The sequence below is a fragment of the Protomyctophum bolini genome, assembly GCF_963924005.1.
Source record: "Protomyctophum bolini genome assembly, chromosome: 5".
Classification (NCBI taxonomy): domain Eukaryota; kingdom Metazoa; phylum Chordata; class Actinopteri; order Myctophiformes; family Myctophidae; genus Protomyctophum; species Protomyctophum bolini.
Genome location: NC_137866.1, coordinates 11,346,989 through 11,367,309, shown reverse-complemented (window position 1 = coordinate 11,367,309; position 20,321 = coordinate 11,346,989). Strand labels below are relative to the sequence as shown.

The 20,321-nt window shown below is 39.8% G+C and overlaps 1 protein-coding gene across 1 annotated transcript; it reads left to right on the top strand.

Moving 5' to 3' along the window:
- The first annotated feature begins 2,712 nt into the window (after nt 1-2,712).
- sort1b (sortilin 1b) lies at nt 2,713-19,368 on the top strand. The gene is made up of 20 exons (XM_080763494.1): nt 2,713-3,323; nt 5,415-5,474; nt 5,711-5,784; nt 5,920-6,022; nt 6,557-6,718; nt 7,978-8,051; nt 9,895-9,944; nt 10,357-10,484; nt 10,908-11,052; nt 11,552-11,707; nt 12,011-12,117; nt 12,371-12,473; nt 13,370-13,541; nt 14,116-14,306; nt 14,714-14,903; nt 15,162-15,278; nt 15,529-15,634; nt 15,786-15,898; nt 16,227-16,356; nt 16,833-19,368. The coding sequence occupies exons 1-20, from the start codon at nt 3,057-3,059 to the stop codon at nt 16,845-16,847; spliced, it is 2,463 nt and encodes an 820-aa protein (XP_080619620.1). The 5' UTR covers nt 2,713-3,056; the 3' UTR covers nt 16,848-19,368.
- The last annotated feature ends 953 nt before the right edge of the window (nt 19,369-20,321 follow it).

The following is a 20,321-nucleotide window of genomic DNA, read 5'->3' as shown; positions in this document are numbered from 1 at the left end:
CACCATTTCCCACGTTACGTACCTCTAGGAGGCCATGCAAGTCTATTCCAGAACTGTCTATAATATGACTCAGCAGCAATCCACAAGAGTAAACAGAAGTAAATGGTTCTCATTGGCCTCCTAGATCTAGGCTATATATTGTAGGTTGTTAGGTGCCTTTTTTCCTGCGCCACATACCCACATGACCGGTAGTCATGGGTTCCTTTGGCACTGTCTGGGACTCTCAAAGTCTTCATCCCATCACAACAGTAATCAAGTACAGAACATGGCTCACTGATCTGCAAAATGGATCAATTTAATTTTGAGACTCACTGCATTTATTTTACGCACGCACACACACACACACACACACACACACACACACACACACACACACACACACACACACACACACACACACACACACACACACACACACACACACACACACACAGCATCATGTGTGTGGATATTTTCAATAAATACATGCAGGCCTGAGGCCAGTATGAAGTAATGTCCTGATTCTATAACATTTGATTGTCAGAACACAAGCCAAGGATGAATTGATACCCTCACATAATTTGCACCCTGCAAAAAAATCAGTCACAATTGAACTGGGGACCCCCCCACCATGAAAAGCACTTAGGAGTTGGCATTAAATGTATTATGAGGCATATATATATATATATATATATATATATATAAAGCATAATTATGTTACAGGCGTACAGGCGTACACCAAAACAAACTCTTACAAATATCCACCCAGTCCCACCCTCATCCACACATGCCCAGGGGGAAGTAAAATAAGTTACTGAATTCATGCAAACAAGAGGACCTTACAGGCATATGCATAGGCTCAATTTATGTAACTTAGATTTATGTAGACAGCACTTTATAGTACATACGCATAGTTTCATTATATAGATATTCCACTGTTAGGTTCTTAGCTTACGTATGATTCATGATGATTATTTTGATGTATTTGATGTATTCAAAGCAAACAAAAAGGTAGGAGCGCACACCAATAGTGGGGAGGTGCTGACCATAGGAGACAAACTAGCAAATAGAAAGAAGAGGTCGCAATAGATAGATAGATAGATAGATAGATAGATAGATAGATAGATAGATAGATAGATAGATAGATAGATAGATAGATAGATAGATAGATAGATAGATAGATAGATAGATAGATAGATAGATAGATAGATAGATAGATAGATAGATAGATAGATAACAAACAAACAAACAACATCACATCTATTATTCTAGCTGTCCAACTCAACCAGTTTGACTAGCTCATAGCAAGCTGATGTTGGAAACTGGTTTTTCCAGATGTGTGTCCGTGTGCACGTGTGCATGTGATATACCCTGTGAGGATGATGCTAATTTTATATTGTATAGCGCTTTTCAGAGATATAGCTAAGCCTACAGCACAGTGTAACAAAGTGCTTTACAAAACAATATATAAACAAATAAATAAACATCAATCAAAACAGACAACTTAAAACAAAGGGAAAAAAAGTCAACCAAAGAACAAGATTCCTTTACAGGATCTCCTCAGTGGTCAACAAAAACACCTTGAAGACCTTAACAGGAGCCCTCGTACAAGGTTTCTTTGACTATGCATGCACCTCCTGGTACCACAGCACCTCAAAGGCCCTTAAAACTAGGCTCCAGACTTCCCAAAACAAACTGGTCAGGCTCCTACTTGGCCTCACCCCCCGAACCCACCTCACACCTGCCCACTTTGACAGGCTGGAATGGCTTAGGGTCAACGACAGAGTACAGAGTAGCATCTTGCAATGGGTCTGGTCCACAAGATTCGATACACCACCAAGATACCCATGTACCTGTCTAGATACATTTTCCACGCTCCTATGCCACCAAAATGCGGAACGCCCTACAAACAGTCATTAAGACATGCAAATCCCTTGACTCCTTCAAAACTGCTCTCAAATGGCACCTACGGACGGCTGCAATTAGAAACTGGCCCCCGTTTAATCTGAATCCCCCCCCCACCCCTCTTTTCCCCTCACTGTATATGTTTCTTTTCCCTTTTTACCTCCTTTATGATGAATTCCTGTTCTGTTTTTGACTATATAGAAGTGTCTATTTGTACGTCTTTAAATGTTTTGATGAATTGAACAAGGTGGACCCTCAACAAGTGTAATGCTTAATTGGGTCGTCCACTCACAGTTAACAGTCTTTGTATTGAGTTTGTTCTTGAAATGTATACTGTAATTCTGCAAACTGTTAATAAATATTTCAATCAATCAATCAATCAATCAATTCAAATATCCATAGGCCTATAGACTATTTCTAAATTTCTAATTGGTTCTTTATTATTTTTGAGCTGAAACCATTTTCAAGTGAAACTTTGGTTAGTTAGAGAGGATCACTGCATTACACATTATTATTGATTAGCTTCACAGGTTGTGGGCCTTAATTGTGGCTCACACACACACACACACACACACACACACACACACACACACACACACACACACACACACACACACACACACAGACACTACAATCACCACACCATTAACTGAGTGGACTTGAACTATTTATTCTTCCGCACAACCTACCTTAAAAAGGTTTTGACAGCTGAGTGAGTCGCTCCATTTCATGCGCTCAGGTTGAAGCCAATCAGAACGGTCTGTGTGGGCAGGTCAAACGGAAGGTTGACCAATCTCAGTGTGAGTGTAATCTTTCTGTGGTGGGCCGGGCGGTGTATGTAACCACACACAGTTTCGGCTATCGTTACACTACTGTTGTATCTCTTGGACTAAAGCGACTGCAACGGCACCGCGAATTAATGGGGATGCGTGTGTTATCACATTTATAGATGCTTCCTACAATTGCGATGCTTTTTTTCTCCGTTGAACTTGTACGAGAAGGCGCGTAGAGCACACCGTCTATGAGCCCTGAATACAAAGCTTGCCTCGCTGTCAGGACGACTGTGTTTTGTTGATGTCATCGGCGGCAGAGCTACACCGACCGCTCGCAACTGGGAAAGATTAGCATAAACATACAACCGGTTATTATTGTTTTCCTCCCAGTGGTTCAGGATGAGAATGGGACGCCTAGTGCACTGCATTCTGTTTTCATTTTTCAGTCTAACCGTTTGTTTGGAATCTCTGCACCAGCAATCACCCACATTTTTCGCTAAGAATTATAAAAGACAGGGAAACCGACAAGTGAAGATCGCAAAGAGATCTCTCCCAGAATGGCTGGTCCCAGCGAAGCATATGGTAAACAAAAGGAGCGCCGACCAAGAGGACACCTGTGAAGCCCTTCAAGGATATGAAACCAAGTTGGCTAACAACACCCACAGCGTAAGTTAAGGTCTTGTTACCTTCCCCACAGGTAATTATGATATCTTATACTGGAAAGGCGGTGCGCAGGTGGTGATCAGGTTTACACGTATATAGGCCTATTAAATCAGCTATTCATATAGGCTATTTAGAAGCTTGATCTATCCCTGGCCTGGATAGATTTGTTAAGTCTAGATTCCCATAGTGGGTGTTAGAGTTTAAACTAAATAACGGCTCAGAAGAGATCAGTTTAATACAAATGCAATGCTAAAAAGATTGAACCTAATGGCCTGTTTACATTGCTACACCAGGTTAAGTCTGATATCCCAGCCCTTTAATGAATTGCATTATAAGGTTAAGTTCTACTAAGAGTCCAAGGGCTTCTAGGTTTAACTACCCACGGAATGCCCCAGTCAAGGCTATGACCTATATTTTGTTGAATGGAAAGGATGCAGTGATATTCTGTGTTGTGGACGTTGTTGTGGAATCCAGCTTTTTCTGTTTCCATGATTCTGAATCAATGTGGACCTTTTTTCTTCCCCTAGCAGGCAGGCCTATGGTGAAACCTTGTGACTGGCAGCACAGTAGTTAAATCTTTGTAACAATTTGTAAGCTGTCTGTGTTAAAAACAGTGACTGGGGGTCTTTGTGTTGAGATACATAAAAATCCTTGAGTGGAGAGTGTGGTACCGCCAGATGTGCTAAGGATTTGTGTGTTGGCACAGGATTAAGCAGACTGATGTTCACTTGGCTACTGCATTCATGTAGAACCAGATGACAAACAAAATGCCAAGTCATTACTAATTAGCATTCGTTCATGTTGTGTTTTAGTAAGCAGCTGTCTAAAAAAAGTATTTCATGTAAAATTGCAGATGAAAAAGCAAGCAATAAACCCAGTTAAACATACTGTAGGCTACTGTTTTCCCCACAGCAAAATTAAATGCAAGATGCATGCAGATCAACCTGGGTTTTGCATTGCTCATTTGCCTACTATAATTCGCCATGCAAGCTTGCAGTCGAAAGCCCAAACCACACCAATGATTCGCAATGTAACTCCTTGCAACAAAACTGTTTTAAGATCAACCACACCAATGCAACTAATTCTGTTAACCTTGCAAGGTTAACAGAACTGTTGCAAGTTGTACTTCCAAGTAGTTGCATGTTGCAAGGAGCTGCATGGCAAAATCATTGCTGCTGTTTGGTCTTAAAGCAGAATCCACAATACTAATACGCCTTATTTTTCCAGATTCAATCCTCAGTGTTAATTTATCATTTTTCTATAAATTAATGGCATCATCACTCAAGGTTTATTGTCAAGTTACATCACCAGTTTACAGGTGTAAAAGAGTGGTTGAAATTATATTTTAGTACAAGCTCCCAATGTTTTGCCCACACTCACACATGGTCTGCTCTCATACAGTCAACATATACCCATAGCGAAAGTAGTCAAGAGCCACTTGATACCTGGGATAAAGGATTTAAGTGTAGGTCTGTGGACACAAAAGTGCTTCTGATCAATAACCTGTAGGCACATATAGTTGCCTCATAATAGTTTTATCGATTTCTATGGTAATAGCCTCATTTTCTTGATGCACTCCAAGCTCCTGTCAGAGTGTTGTTCTATTTATTGGTATCTGTTTTGTTTTGTCTGGATTGCCATTGACACAGTCTGAGTCTAGCCTAAAGCCTAATTATACCTCACTCCAGAGTCCATAGCTTGAAAATGTGCGATGGAGTATAAATTAAGCTTTAGTGCTGCACATTAAAGTGAATTTCTATTCTGTCTGATACTAAGTGGTAGATCACTTAGCACTTAAAACACACAACAACATAACAGACAAAAGCAAACATACTGTCTACAATGATTAGGTTTACCATGCATGTGTGGATAACATAATGCACAATGGAACTCATTCCTTCCCATTTTTTGTCCATTGACTGCAGGGCTACAACAAAATTATTAAGCATTTCGGCCATTTTCAAACTTGCATGCCATTATCCAATTATATTATTATTATTATTATTACTTTTGTAACATGAATTACTACCACATAATGTTTATAATATTGACAAACCGGAAATTAAATAGTTTTTCCACTGTTTTTTTCTTTAGTATTCCTTCAATGACCTGAGTGGATCAGTATCGCTGGCCTGGGTGGGCGATGGCTCAGGGGTGAGTAGTTTGCACCAAACAAATATTTACTGCATTGCCTCGCTACTGATGGGAGTGGAATTAGATATACAGTAGGATTACTACTGTAGATCTATCATAAAAGTGATGAAGTGTCAATGTCACACTGAATGCAGGGAGCAGAGAGCCTCACCTTATAAGTGATGGGATGTGAGGTCTTTGACATTGAGGTCTTGTACATAGCTTTCTGATGTTGAACCCTTTCTCTTTCTTGTCAGGTCATCCTGGCTTTGACAACTTTTCAGGTGCCCTTTTTCATGTTAAAATTTGGCCAGTCCAAACTCTATCGAAGGTATGTTTCCCCACATTATACATTATACTAGCCGATATAATTATTTAACACTTATTTATTATCATCACATCTATTAGAAAGAAAGAACTATATCTGATTTGTATCTAAGTTGGACTGTGACATCTCATCTTCCAGTGGGGATTATGGGAAGACATTTGTGGATGTGACCAACCTGATCAACAACACCTTCATCAGAACAGAATATGGCATTGCTATCGGTCCAGAGAACTCTGGGAAAGTGAGTCATGATTTGATGATTATTATTTCAAAACTTAAATTAGAAAACAAATGTAGTGAAGATAGCCGATCTACAAGCTCATAACGTGGCGCGAAGTGACGCATTGTGAGCTTGAACCAGATCTGCTATTTAACATTTTCTCTTTTGGGTAAATTGTATCAAATCAGGGTCGTGGCCTAATGCATTTCAAACTGGGAGTCCTTGAATTGAAAAAGATTGAGAATCAATTATCTATTTTAGACCAGTGGTGTCATGTCATTCCCCAGTGACATGTGCTACCACTGGTTTTCTCTCTTACCATATAGTTATTGCACTCACCTGGTGTCTCGTGTCTGACCAGTCCCTTAATTATAAAGCTAGATGACAAGGATGCAACATCAAGCTAAACTTAAACAGTTCAGTGTTGTTTCCTTCTATTTTACTAGACATAGGGCACAAAAATCAATGTAGTGAATCGGTATACCGTACTATGATATCGGCTGTCGCAGTTATGGAAATCATTCATTAGCGTGCATTTTCTATTTTGTCTCCAAGGTGATCCTCACAGGTGAAATGTCTGGAAGCCTTGCATCTCGGATCTTCGTTTCGGAGGACTTTGGCATGAGTTTCAACCACCATGACTTGCCCTTCATCCCTCGGATGCAGATCGTATACAACCCAAGTGATGCCAATGTCCTGATGGTCGTCAGCAATGCTGTAAGTCACTGGTTCTCAACTTGGGGTTTGGGGACCACCAGAGGTCCTTGAGGGAGTTCCAGGGGGTCCTCAGCTAAACAATTGATAGTGGGGAACCAAATGGACACTTACAGGTCTGTAACTCTTGAGAATGTAAAAATGGAACCAAGTGGACCCTTATAGGTAGCCTGGAATCCAGTCGCTCCGCTCAGTGGTTTTGTTTTTGAGTCTATACTCTGTGAAAGGGGCGCCTGGGAGCCAAGGATTCTGATTGATCTGTCGGCGGGGCGGGACCAGAGCATTCAATGTAAAATTCAAGTCACTTTTCTTCCTACTGTCTTGAGCACTATCCAATCAGTAATGACGTGCATGTAACTGGTGACATTTGGAAATAGGGCTCGTACCGTACATTAGGACTAGGTGAATGTTAACACAAGGCTCGTCAACACCATTGAGGGCAGTGCAGTTCCCTTCCCGATAGCATACATTGATGCAGCTCCTTGGGACACTCGATGGACTCTCCAGGTTTTTGAGGATGGAACTGATTCTCTCCACTGCTACACCGGTGTAGATGGAGATGGGAATGTTCTCTTCCTTGCTTACTGTGGCTTAGATGCCATGGAAGTAAGTACAAAATTGTGTGTGCGTGTGGTAAATTTATATAGCGCCTTTATCCAAGGTGCTTTACATAGATTGTGCATTACATTCACCCATAAACACACACATTCATACAACGATGGCGGGGGCAATCATTCAAGGCACCAACCAGCACATCAGGAGCAATTAGGGGTTCAGTGTCTTGCTCAAGGACACTTCTACACTCTGGGGGAGCCCGGGTTCGAACTGGTAACCTTGCGGTTACCATCCGGCCACTCTACCCTTGAGTCACGTGTGTGTGTGTGTGTGTGTGTGTGTGTGAGACTGTGTGTGAATAATTTTCACATTTTGTGAATTCATTACTATATCTCAGATCTACCGTCTCTGGAGCTCTGGAAGGAGCATTCTTTATTCCTAAACAACTTTAGTAATGTAAACATTCCTAATAGTTAGACATTTGTCATGACTGCTGCTGAGGCAGTTGAGTTATGTGCATGAGCATCATAGTGCATGACCATGCATAGCATCATGCATTATTATGCATTATTGCATAATAATGCATTAATATATATATATATATATATATATATATATATGCATTATAGTTGCATTATTATTATATGGCATTGTGGCAAACAATGGCATGTTTACTTTGCATCAGACCTTTTATTTTATGCCCTCAGAATGAACTGTGGCTGTCCGAGGACTTTGGTGGAACCTGGAGAAAGATCCATGACATGGTGTGCCTGGTCAAATGGTAAGAGACGGCAAAAAAATACCATTTGCATGATATCTTTACACACAATAATTACATTTTAATTAACCCTCCGGATATGTCAGTCTGTGTGCAGGGTTAAATATGTTTTTATAATAATAATAATTAGACCAGAACCTGACACCTTTAGAACCTGATAGTGTTGTTGTGATGATTATTTATATAAATAAAGTTTATTATTATTATCATAATGTTTACCGCTCAGTGAAATAACGGTCATAAAATGAATTATGGAAATGGAGTAGAAGTAGAACCCAGTTCTTATCTGTGTGGAACAGGGTGAATATTTCAGGAAGTGTTTCATATCAGTTTAACCACTTCTCCCATTACAGTCATGGCTATGGGGAAGATATATATGCTCATTTCTCCTTTTGAGAGATTGTTGATCAAGGCAAGAAATGTGTTTATGTGCTCAACATGCTTGACTGGTTCTCCATGGGTGTAGTGGGGGTCCTAGCATCTCTCTCAGCTAAAGGGTCTTTGGCCTGAAAAACGTGGAGCTGGTCTATGGCTACTTATGGCCATAAGACAGAATTCACTGTGAAAGGGGGTGGATTCAGCAAAAATTGGTGCGTACGCGTGATGGTAACGAGGACGTTTCAGTTTAATTTTGAGCACAGTCATTCGGTGAAAAAGCACTGCTGCTGTTGTTGGTGTGCTGTGAACTAGGCGTAAAATATGTAAGCTTGTTTTATTGCTACATATTTGTAAAATAGGCAAAGCTCCAGCGTATCATCCTTCCCTAGACAGGATTGTAACAAGGTTGGTTATTGTTTCCAAGCTGTAGCCAGCACCAGCAGTACTATTTTCCACCTGGTTCTTCCTCGTATGCATCATTGGGTGTCTTTGGTATCCTTGGAATATGTTTGTTGACTTTTGTTTTTTAAGTCTGTAATGCCAAGAGTGCTGAGCTTGAGAGAGCTGTACACACTGTTCCGTCTTGTCTATGACACAGCCTTCAGTATTCTCTCATGAGGCCTAACCTTGATATGAACAGTCCATGGCAAAATGGGTCATTCTCAACTGGGGCAGGAGTTTTCTGAAGTCAAAACACTTGGCGCAAAGTACATATTTAGGCAGGGCAAGGTGTTATTTGATAAGCAATAGCATGTGATGTGACGCCACACAATCAATGAAATATAACAAGCTACGGCGATATGTTTTTTCTTTTTTTTTTTACACGACGACACTAGTCAGTCCTGATATATTCTTGTTTATGTTGTGTGCCACCATTGTCGTGCACTGACAGTAGCTCACAACACTCTGCAGAAGCAACGCGTGAGCTTTTAGATGATGCGCAACCAAGTATAAATCAGGCACAAGGCTGTTGGAAGTGCCAGTCGAGTGAGATTTGTTTATACTTGCTCATCCAGTGTCTATGCAACATTTGACTGGACACCATGAAGAAAACGAGAGCCATTTTCGTTGTCTATCATGCATGATCTCACATTCTTAATACAGCCAAGACTACTGGAAAATGGAGAGTTTCTTAATATGATGGCAAAAGTGAAATTTTAACCACATTAACCTGTCATCTAGGTAAAAGAATATATATACCGGTATACTGTATATATGTGTATATCACACATCTACATGCTTTCTTGCACCATGATGAGCTAATTGAGCTTGTAGATCTGCTACTTTCAACAGTGTATATATAAGGCTTAAGTCGTAAATATTTTCATCAAAGGTTCCTCAGTAGGTTAACTTGACTTACTCATTAACAAAGCAAATCCGCATGTCTTCTATTTATATAGCCTTGACTCTCTGAGCCGATATGTGGGGGAGAGTGCTTATCTGACATACCTGTTTCCTCTGTTTGTAGGGGGATGAAAAACACCATCTTCTTCAGCACAATCAACAACGGATCTTGCTGTGAGTGTCTAGTACCTCAAACTGTGAAGCAAAAAAAATAAAACATCATTAAGCCCCATGAAAACCGATCTCTTTACTATTTTTAACGTTTAACAGTCAAATCTTCGTCATGTTTTCCTTAGCCAGAGATTTTATTCTTTACCAACTACCAATGCCACAAACATTATTCACTTCCAAATACAACACATCTAAATTTAAGGATAGTATTATTATTTTTTAAATGCTAAAAAGTAGCCTATATAAATAGACAGAGGAGCAGTTAATGTTAATGTTTTCCTTTTTCTCCTTATTATAAGATTGGATTGGATCTAACATTTTCCCAAATATTGACATTACCAAACACCATGTAATTTGGTAATGTATTTCCATCTGCACAATAAGACCTCTGTTATAATGATTCCTTATGTTTCAGCTGACCGAGGTATGCTGGAATTGCTTAGGACAACAGACTATGGGAAAACTATCAAGACCGTGGCCACTAAACTCTTCTCCTTTGGGCTTGGTGGACGTTTCATCTTCGCCTCTGTAATGACAGGCAAGGTTGGTATGAGCTCACATCAATACACAAACCTTGTGTATCTAAATATTGCTTTTTCTGTAAATGAACGCACTACTTAATTCAAGACAAAAAGTTGCCAAATGCTCATGTGTCACATCACACCATGTTGTGAGATTGTAGATTAACTGTTTTTGAAAACGTTTCAAGAGAACGTGAAATTGGTTAAGTGTGTCATTGTAGATTAGAGCAGGTTTAGTACAATTGTTACAATTGTGGCTCTCTGACAGCCTGACCTCTTGCTTGTCAGGCTGTGTTCAGGTATTTGCATAGGTTTGCGTGTGCTATTTTTACACTGAGCTCCATTCCAACGCTCTGTAGACATTCTTATGAGTGCGGAAGTTGCTTTGAAGGTGTTCTTTATTCTTGTTTAAAAAGCATCTCCTTCCTGTCTTGTGTCTGTGTAGTTTACTCTGAGGATGATCCATGTGTCAGTGGATCAGGGTGAGACGTGGAACATGGCCCAGCTGCCCCCTGTTGGACATGAACAGTTCTACTCCATTCTAGCAGCCAACGATGATATGGTTTTCATGCATGTAGATGAACCTGGAGGTCAGTGAACCACTTAAAACCTTGGGGTCGCAATTTCCAAACAAAAAAGGCCATCGAGAGGATTTAGATTGATCATTATTAACACAGACCTGCTGATATATTCCAAATAATTAATTCCAAGAATTAACCCATTAAAGGACGGGAACCCTTTTTTGTGTTTTACCCCTTCTGGACGGGAACCCCTTTTGGGATTCTTGTTGCTATATACAGTATACTATTACTATATACTGTAGCAAAAAAAAAGTCATTTTATAATTGGGTATTTGAAATCTTTCAGAAAACTTAGGTCAGTATTTAGAAGGCATTTTTAGAATCGGCCTTAGTCCTTAAATCAGACTATTCAAAACTTTCCGTCAGCTAGGAAACTATATGGTTAATTGTCAATTCATTCTATTGTTTTGGTGTGCTGTTGAACATACTAAGCAGTGTAGAGCCCGTCCATTACATGTGTTATAGAAATATCTGTTTCTTTGCTGAAAGTATTTATTTATGCCTGCAGATACAGGTTTTGGCACCATTTATGTATCAGACGACCGCGGCACTGTGTACTCCGAATCCCTGGAGCGCCACCTCTACACCACCACTGGAGGCGACACTGACTTCACTAATGTCACCTCTCTCCGGGGAGTCTTCATCACTAGTGTGCTAGCAGAAGGTAGCTATGACACTCAATGTATGCTTTGTCGTAATACGGCGTCACTCTCTTTGGCGAATGGCACCGGTGAAACTGTCACTGTCCTGCACACGCATGCTTCGTTCAACCTTACCGTATCAAATGGCACACACACACGAGAATGCATGCTAGCACTCAAACATATTCGACCGCACTCAAAGATATTTGGGGTAATTAACAAGGAAAGGAACTGCCCCATAAGTAAATATTTCATTAGCTGTTTTGTGTGAGATGTGTCGAGATGACGAGCTGGCTGCTGATTAAGTAATTATCTTGTTGTTCCAGATGGCTCAGTGCAGTCTGTGGTGTCCTTTGACCAGGGCGGGGAGTGGGTGCCACTGCGACAACCTGCCAACAGCAAGTGTGATGCGACGGCAAGAGACCCAGACAAGGTAAATACTGGTACTAGGTGTGCCTGGTGATGGACAGAAACCTGATAGTTACCTGATAGATACTTTAGAAACTTGAACTCAAAAGACTCTATTTGAATTAGATTAGATTATTGCAATGTATGAATAGTGTTACAATTGATGTATATATATTGTCAATGTGTTTTAAATTTGTAGTTATTTGCAATAAATAAATACAGACTAAATATGACTGCCAGTGGAGTTTCAAACGTGTTGGTTGTCTGTGTCTCTACAGTGCAGTCTCCACATACATGCTGCCTACAGTACTGCTGTGAGACTGAACGTCCCCATGCTCCCCCTGTCTGAGCCCAACGCTGTAGGCCTCATTATAGCTCACGGTAATGTCCCCACAGACCAGACCGCCATCTGCATCCGCTGCTCAGTTACAGCCTACGCAAATATTTTTGTTTTTATGCGACAGTACTAATGTAAAAGAAGATTAAGGGTGTCACAATTTTTCAATACGAAGCAAAACCGAATTTAAATCGACATTCAGTGAAGCAGAATGATACATGCGTACCTTCAGTAAAAAGAAAGTTAAAAAAGCCTCCTGGAACCATTATGATGAAACCAACATTAGCAGCAGAATTCAAGTACAGTACTTTAACCACTTTCAGCCTATTGTGGGCATGTCATTAGAGAGGTGGGAAGAAAAGATCCATCTCACAGTAGATTGGCTATTTTAGGGCTTAAAGGAGTAGTTTAGGTAGTTATATCAATTACACATTTGATTGACTCTGGGCGCTAGTTCTTTCTATCAATTACACATTTGATGACTGGCAGAGACTATGGAGACCCTGGGCGCTATTTTTCGTCCATGCTAAAACCCTTGTCCCTAAACTACTTTGCCTTTATTTACTATTTTGAAAATAATCTTAGTTTGAATAGTTCAACTAGCTGATCTACATCGACACGTGAGCTTGTAGATTGGCTATTTTAACTATTCAAAAATGTTTTTAGGGATCAGTACAGGGGTTTTATTTAGCATGGAAGAAAATGGAGCCCTTTGAGTCTCCTACCGGAAACTCCACGAATTTAAGGCTTCAAGTATTAAATATTTAAGACACCAGTTGACAATCATTTTTGAGTAAACTATCATTTTAATTTGATTATGAGAATTTGTTTGTTTATTTACGTCAACAGCCACCTTGAAATGTTTAGGCAAAACTAGGGTATAACACCACATGATGTGGTGTAGAGGTCGCTTATCCTCTCTGACATTATGCATCTTCAGGAAGTGTTGGCGATGCCATCTCTGTGATGAAAGCTGATGTCTACGTATCTGACGATGGTGGTTACTCCTGGCTAAAGGCCCTCAAGGGCCCTCATCACTATGCCATCCTGGACTCTGGAGGCCTGATAGTGGCTGTGGAGCACAGCACCACCCAACCCATCCACCAGATCAAGTGAGTCACCGTTAAAAGGAATGTAGAGGCCTGGGCCGGATCAATGATGCTAATTGCCGCTAACCACTGCTTTTGTTGCAACTTGGGCTTGCAACACACATTCGCTTACGTATTTGTCTTTTTTTCTTGACGTACTTGTTTCACTTTTAATGAAAATGTTGTATAAATAGTTAAATACAATGTATAAATACTTGTATACTTTCACCCTAGCATCTCTAATAGAACGAAACATTTTTATGCATATAGAAATTATTATGAGCTATCATAACAATCCAATGTAGACTTTGCCACGTGCTTGCAAAGCGATGCTATATGCTTGGTATCCGATAATCAATCTAGTTTTAACATGTTTTATTTGTGATGTCATGGATAAATATGTTGCAGCAATGTCTCTTATTGGTAGGGCTTGAGTTACCATGGAAATGTTACTGCCCCTGCTAATGTCTACATCACTAGATGTTGCACATTTACTATGCAAAAATTGCTCTTATTTTTGTTGTTTTGTCCGGCACCCGTGCTAAAATGGATGTGCAATATATTTTGTGAACACTATTATCCTTTGCTCTTCTGTTAGGTTTTCCACTGATGAAGGCCAGTGCTGGGGTGTATACAACTTCACCAACGATCCCATCCACTTCACAGGACTTGCATCAGAGCCGGGCGCTCGTTCTATGAACGTCAGTATCTGGGGCTACCGAGATTCACTCATCAGCCAGTACTGGGTCTCAGTCACCATTGACTTCAGAGAGATCCTCACTAGAGACTGTGAGTAGCATGGTCGGACTCGTACGGGTGACACATTTGACCCATTAAGACCTGATTCTACAAATGCCTTCTAAATCAGTAGTTCTTACACTTTCAAGATTTTTCTAAAATGTTAAAAACAAAATAGCAGATGTACAAGCTCGCAGTGGCACGAAGTGAGCTTGTATATCCGTTCTTTTTGAATAGCCAATTCAAAAGTCTAAAATAACACAGATGTTTTCCTGGTTTTAATGGGTTAATCGAACTACCGGCGGTAATCGATTTAATCCATTATAAGAAATATTCACTAAATCAATCATGAAGATTTGTTTTCTCTTTTTTTGGGGGGAAAAATGTCGCTTTTCAATTTGCGAATTGTCACTAAATATGTCCACTAATGAAAAAGCCCTGTATAATTATTTCACCAGGTATTGACGATGACTACGTGAATTGGTTAGCGCACTCCGATGACATCAGTGACCCCACAGATGGCTGCATGCTGGGCTACAAAGAGAAGTTCCGGCGTTTGAGGAAGGCCTCTGTTTGCTTGAACGGAAGAGGTTACCAGGTCCTTACGACGCCCACCCCCTGCGAGTGCACCCTGGATGACTTCCTATGGTAAGGTTTCAAGGACCATAAGTGAAATTACAGTGCAGAATAATAGGTTGCAATAAAAGGCAGCGGCAACAGAAAGGTTTTTAGCTGTGATTTAAAAGAAATGAGAGTTGTATCAGACCTGCCGTTTTCTGGTAGTTTATTCCAGATATGTGGTGTCGATACATTTTAAATTATGTGGTCGGTGTACAATTCAATCAACCCCCGTTTCCACACTAACCTGTCATTTTCTCCCCCCCCCCCCCCCCATCCCTTCCGCAGTGACTTTGGCTACTACCGTAAGGAGAACAGCTCTGAGTGTGTGGAGCAGCCTGATCTGATAGGAAAGGTTCTTGAGTTCTGCTTGCATGGCAGGGAGGAGCAGCTGCAGACTAGTGGGTAAGATATGTTTACCTTGTTGTTCATTCAATAAAATGAACAGTGTGTTTTGTGCCTCCATGCGCTAACCTAATTCTTACTTAATTGCATGAGCTAGATGAAAATAACTGATTATCAAAAAACACATTTTCAATTGAGCGACAACAATAAATGTTGCTGGATATGAATAACTGATTTCTAACTGAAAAATGTGTCTCGACACGGCAAAGTATAAATAAGCATTAAATGATCAATGTCCTCTGGTATAAAGCTATAGGAAAATCCCTGGAGATAAATGTGAAGGGGGAAAGAAGCCTTTGCGAAAAGAGATAGACCTCAGCAAGAAGTGTGTCAGTGACCTGGTGGACACGCCAACGGTGAGTAAAGCTTAATTTATACTCCACCGAACGGCCGCAAGAACTGATCTTCAAATTACGCTTATGCCTTATTTTGTCAGAAGTTGTGTGTGTATTAGTGATACATTCCCTTGTTCAATGTTATGCTTTTGTTTGTTGTTTTGTTGTGCAGATGGAGCTGTCATCCTCCAAATCTGTTCCCATAGTGGTGACAGTCGTCATCATTATGCTGCTCAGCACGGTAGCTGGGGTTCTCTTCATCAAGAAATACGTCTGTGGTGGAAGGTCAGTGGGAGCTCTTTGCTTAAGCCTGGCTTATACCTTATACCTATTTGCGCACTGGTGTCGTGCACCGGAAATAGCCTATCTACAAGTACACATTGTATCGCAATGCATTGTCTTCCTGTAGTTCGGCTATTTTCAAAAATCATGACTTTAGATTTATAAACATTAATTGTCTTTTTTTTTAGCCTATGCACACTTAAATAAAATGTGTGCTAGGAACGTAGGATCACATATTAAAAGCTATTTGTGTATTTGTGATCAAGGGAATTGTTTTTCCTGTGGAATCATCTCCACTACATTCTTGTAACGTTTTGACTCTGTCCTACAGGTTCCTGGTGCACCGGTACTCTGTGCTGCAGCAGCATGTTGAAGCCAATGGTATTGAAGGGGTGGACGAGCCACTGGAGACCAACCACACCCAGAACGGCAAGAGGGAGTTCCACGACGACTCTGATGAGGTACTGATATTAATCTGATTCTCGTAACCATAAATACTAGCCAATCTACAACTACATCTAGTATAAGCATTAGGATTCAAACATGACTTTGAAAGAGATTTAGGGCTCCATTTTCGTCACTGCTAAACCCCTTATCCCTAAACTTCTTTGCCTCTTTTTACTATTTTGAAAAACATTTTTGAATAGTTCAACTAGCCAATCTACATTGACACGTTGTGAGCTTGTAGACTGGCCATTTTAACTATTCAAAAATGTTTAGCAAAATAGTAAAAAGTGGCAAAGAAGTTTAGGGATAAGGGCTTTAGCGGTGACGAAAATGGATGGAGCCCCAAGTTCATAACTGAAGGAAGATAAACACATCATAAAGAGAACTACATGGATGTCATTTTTTTGGAGGTGGGATTAACAAGAACGATATCTTCCTCTTGGGGCTGACCTTGGCTTCATTCCTATGTTGTTTCTTTCTGTGTACACAGGACCTCCTTGAATAGCAGGCACAACCTGTCAAGCTGCAATAGAGTGGGAGGTTTCCAGTCAAACTTGGCGGCTGGCCACTGTTACTTCCTCCTTCACCTTCTAGTGTGACCTTTGGCCACCACTGCTGTGCGAAGAGCCTACGTCACTGCTGCCATACATGAGGTATCCAGTGAATGTACAGAGGCTTCCCTTGGACTAATGTCACAGTTAAGGAAAACTGAAGGGACTTGGTAGTGTTGCACGTTGATTATTGATCCTGTCGGCTGAATTTCTACTTTCCAAGTTGTTTCTTTTGGGAACAGTGGAATGATGCAGTGAATTTGGATTGATGACAGAACCAGAGTAAGAGAGTGCTGCTTTAAAGCCACTTAATTTTAGTCGCATTCCAACGTTGCATTATGGGTTCTGCCTCTCCCATGATGTGGGAGTGTTCTTTGCAATATTATCTACTTGTATCAAATGTGTGTGTCCTTCCCTCATCCTCGTACGCTTGTACATAGACGTTTTCTTTTTCCATTAGTGATGCAATTTATTTTTGGTAATGTGGTCATATGGCTGCTGTCGATCACTCTGGCTTGGGTCATAACTCCGAAGCTACTCATTTCATCCGATTCCTAACTTTCACTTAAATAGTGGTAACGAGTAATAAAATGCAAGTGGCAACTGCCATTTGCATTCAGTTTGATAGCAATAACATGTTAAGATATGTTGTGTGGGCACATTCACTGTAACACTTTAATTACGGCAATATCTGTAGAAGCTCCAAATAGTCTGTATGCTAATTAAATCTATGGAAGGGGAGAGGTTAACGTGTCATTCATGATGTCATTTTATTCAAAACTAATGACAGCAGTATTGACTGCCAAAAGCACAAGGTCCTTTGTAGGAGAATTTTGTTTTTATAGCAGGTTTCCTACATATTGAATTAAATTAATGAAAAGTCACTGTTTTTGAGTTTGGTTGCATATAGTACATGTCAAACTTAATCTACATAATGTGAATAATAATCATTTTGGTTTGAAAGCATCATTAGACAACTGAATAAATATCTAGTTTGGTAGTAAATATATTGACAGCTATTTTTTCATATATGAAACACTGCAATGCACCAATTTAACTATAAGGCAGAAACATGGAAGCTAGACAAAAAGTGATTATGTAAATGCACTGTTGCAGGCTAGTATGATTGACTGATGCTAGCAAATTGGCAGACATGAATTAACTAACCAACATGACTGGCTGTATAAACTGATACTAGATCGTTGTATGTTTATGGTGAAACTATTTCTCCAGAACCACAGGGACATTTTGTTTCTAACTGGGGTATGCCATTTGCTTAAAGGATGACTTCACCTATTTTCAACCTATCTTCATATAAGTTCTACTCCGTCTGTCTCATAGGTCTGTGGTCTTCAGAAACCCACCTACCAGTGATCTTTTTTCTTTTTTACAATGGCTTCCATTTTAGCATGTCAACTTTCCACTAGGAATAGAAATCCTGCTGTTTCTATTAGCTTGCATTCCCAATCCATGATGTCACTGGTAGACGGGTTTCTGAACTGTCCACAGCCGGACAATGTAGACAAAATGTATCATCTTATGAGCCTTAATTAGTGAGGACCAATTACATGAAGATGGAAAATGGGTGAAGTTGTCTTTTAACAAACTACTGTAAACTTTATCTTCCTGGACTTTAAATTGGATTCATTGCATTGACCAATGATTTCAATTAGGTTTTGTCCATGGCATCAAATGAACGCCAACATATGTGCTTCTTTCAACATTTGTTGAACTTCTTTTTTTTCTTGTGTTCAATGCATTAGTTTTCATTCAGGTTATATTTATTTATGATGAGCAGGTTCAGAGTGCAGTAAATGTGATATAGTTGGGATGTGGTTATACAAGTGCCTGGTACTAGAATATGATGTGTGCCCTCACCTCGTGTGGCAATAGGTATTCAATAATTGTGTGTCGGCTATTGTGTAACCACTGTTACATCCAGTAAGTCAATAACACTCAAGTTAAAATTGTTGCCAAAGTTGATAAATCTTTCAGAAATAGAAAGTCTAATTTCCTACACACTCCAGTTATAATTGATCAGGATGTTTGATCACACATTGATTCAACTCATTTGATCTGATCCATAAAACTTGAGAAAGAAAATATGGCTATAATCCAATAATTCTCTACACAATGTTCCATGTCTCAAATAAGAATGACTGACTGAATCTGACTTGTATGTTTTAGTCTGAATTGAGAGTAAACTTGACCTTAACTGGCAAGAGTGTATACAGGGATATGTAGCTGCTAAACACTGACTGAGTGGATGCCTATAAAACTGTTATTTAATGAAGGTTTGCTGGTAAAGTGGTGATGACACACTTTTCTTGCAGTTTGAAATGCTGTATAAATTAAGTTGTTGTGATGGTTCTGTAAATATACGATGTCACATCTTTGTATCTGCAACGTTTCTTCTGTATATTTGAAACTATTTGCTTTGGGTGACCATGACCAATAAATTAACTTGTTCCTGTAGTTCTGGAAGTTCCCTTTCTGAACTTGTCTCTTGATTTGTGGTGTGTATGACATTTTAAAAGAATTGTAAAACGAAAATTAAATGCTCGACAACAGTAGTTATTAGTGGTCTGGTCTGCATCTCAACTGAGTATTACTCATCTTAAAACAAAACATTGAAATACAGCAAAAACCAAAATACAGTGGACCTAATTCATGTCCATTACAGTGATACTCAACCTCAGGCCCGCGGGCCACATCAGGCCCGCGGGACCATTATGACTGGCCCACCAATGAAAATCTAAAAAAAAGAGAAAAAAAAATCTGAAAAATGAAATAAAAATAAATAAATCTGAATGAAGTTATCTTTAATTACATTATTATAAGTAATACTATTAGAGTTGTACTATTACTTGAATGAAAATAAAAGCTTGGGGGGGGGGGGGGGGGATGCAATGCAAATGAAAGACATATACTGTGTATCCCTATTCCCTGACATAATTTTATAGCTAAACGGACAGAATTCTATTTTATTTGAATTATGAAACCCAGCTGCCATTAATAGTTGGAAATGGAAATGGAAATTGCAGAAATTGTAATTGCGGAAATTGCGGAAATGGTGAAAATGGAAATTGCGGAAATGGTAATTGCGGAAATGGAAAATGCGGAAATGGAAATTGCGGAAATGGTAATTGCAGAAATGGTGGAAATGGAAATTGCGGAAATTGAAATTGCGGAAATTGCTCTTCACTTATAGCTATCTATTTTCAGGTAGATTGTTTTATTTTACTCAGTCAGCCATATCACTACTCATTTTTTTTCATGAAAAAGGTCATAGCTGGGTAATCTATTTTCAGGCAAATTGTGTTTATTGTATTTTATTTTACTCAGCCATAACAATTTATTTTCTGTTAACCAACTTGCTGGCTGGCAGGCAGGCAGACAGCTACTCATAGACAGGCAGACAGACAGCT

Bases quoted from the DNA above. Each gene is read 5' to 3' on its own strand.
- sort1b (XM_080763494.1), top strand. From the start codon at position 3,057: ATGAGAATGGGACGCCTAGTGCACTGCATTCTGTTTTCATTTTTCAGT. The intron at 5,785-5,919 runs GTATGTTTCCCC...CTCATCTTCCAG, and splicing joins CAGTCCAAACTCTATCGAAG to TGGGGATTATGGGAAGACAT. The intron at 12,118-12,370 runs GTAAATACTGGT...GTGTCTCTACAG, and splicing joins CGGCAAGAGACCCAGACAAG to TGCAGTCTCCACATACATGC.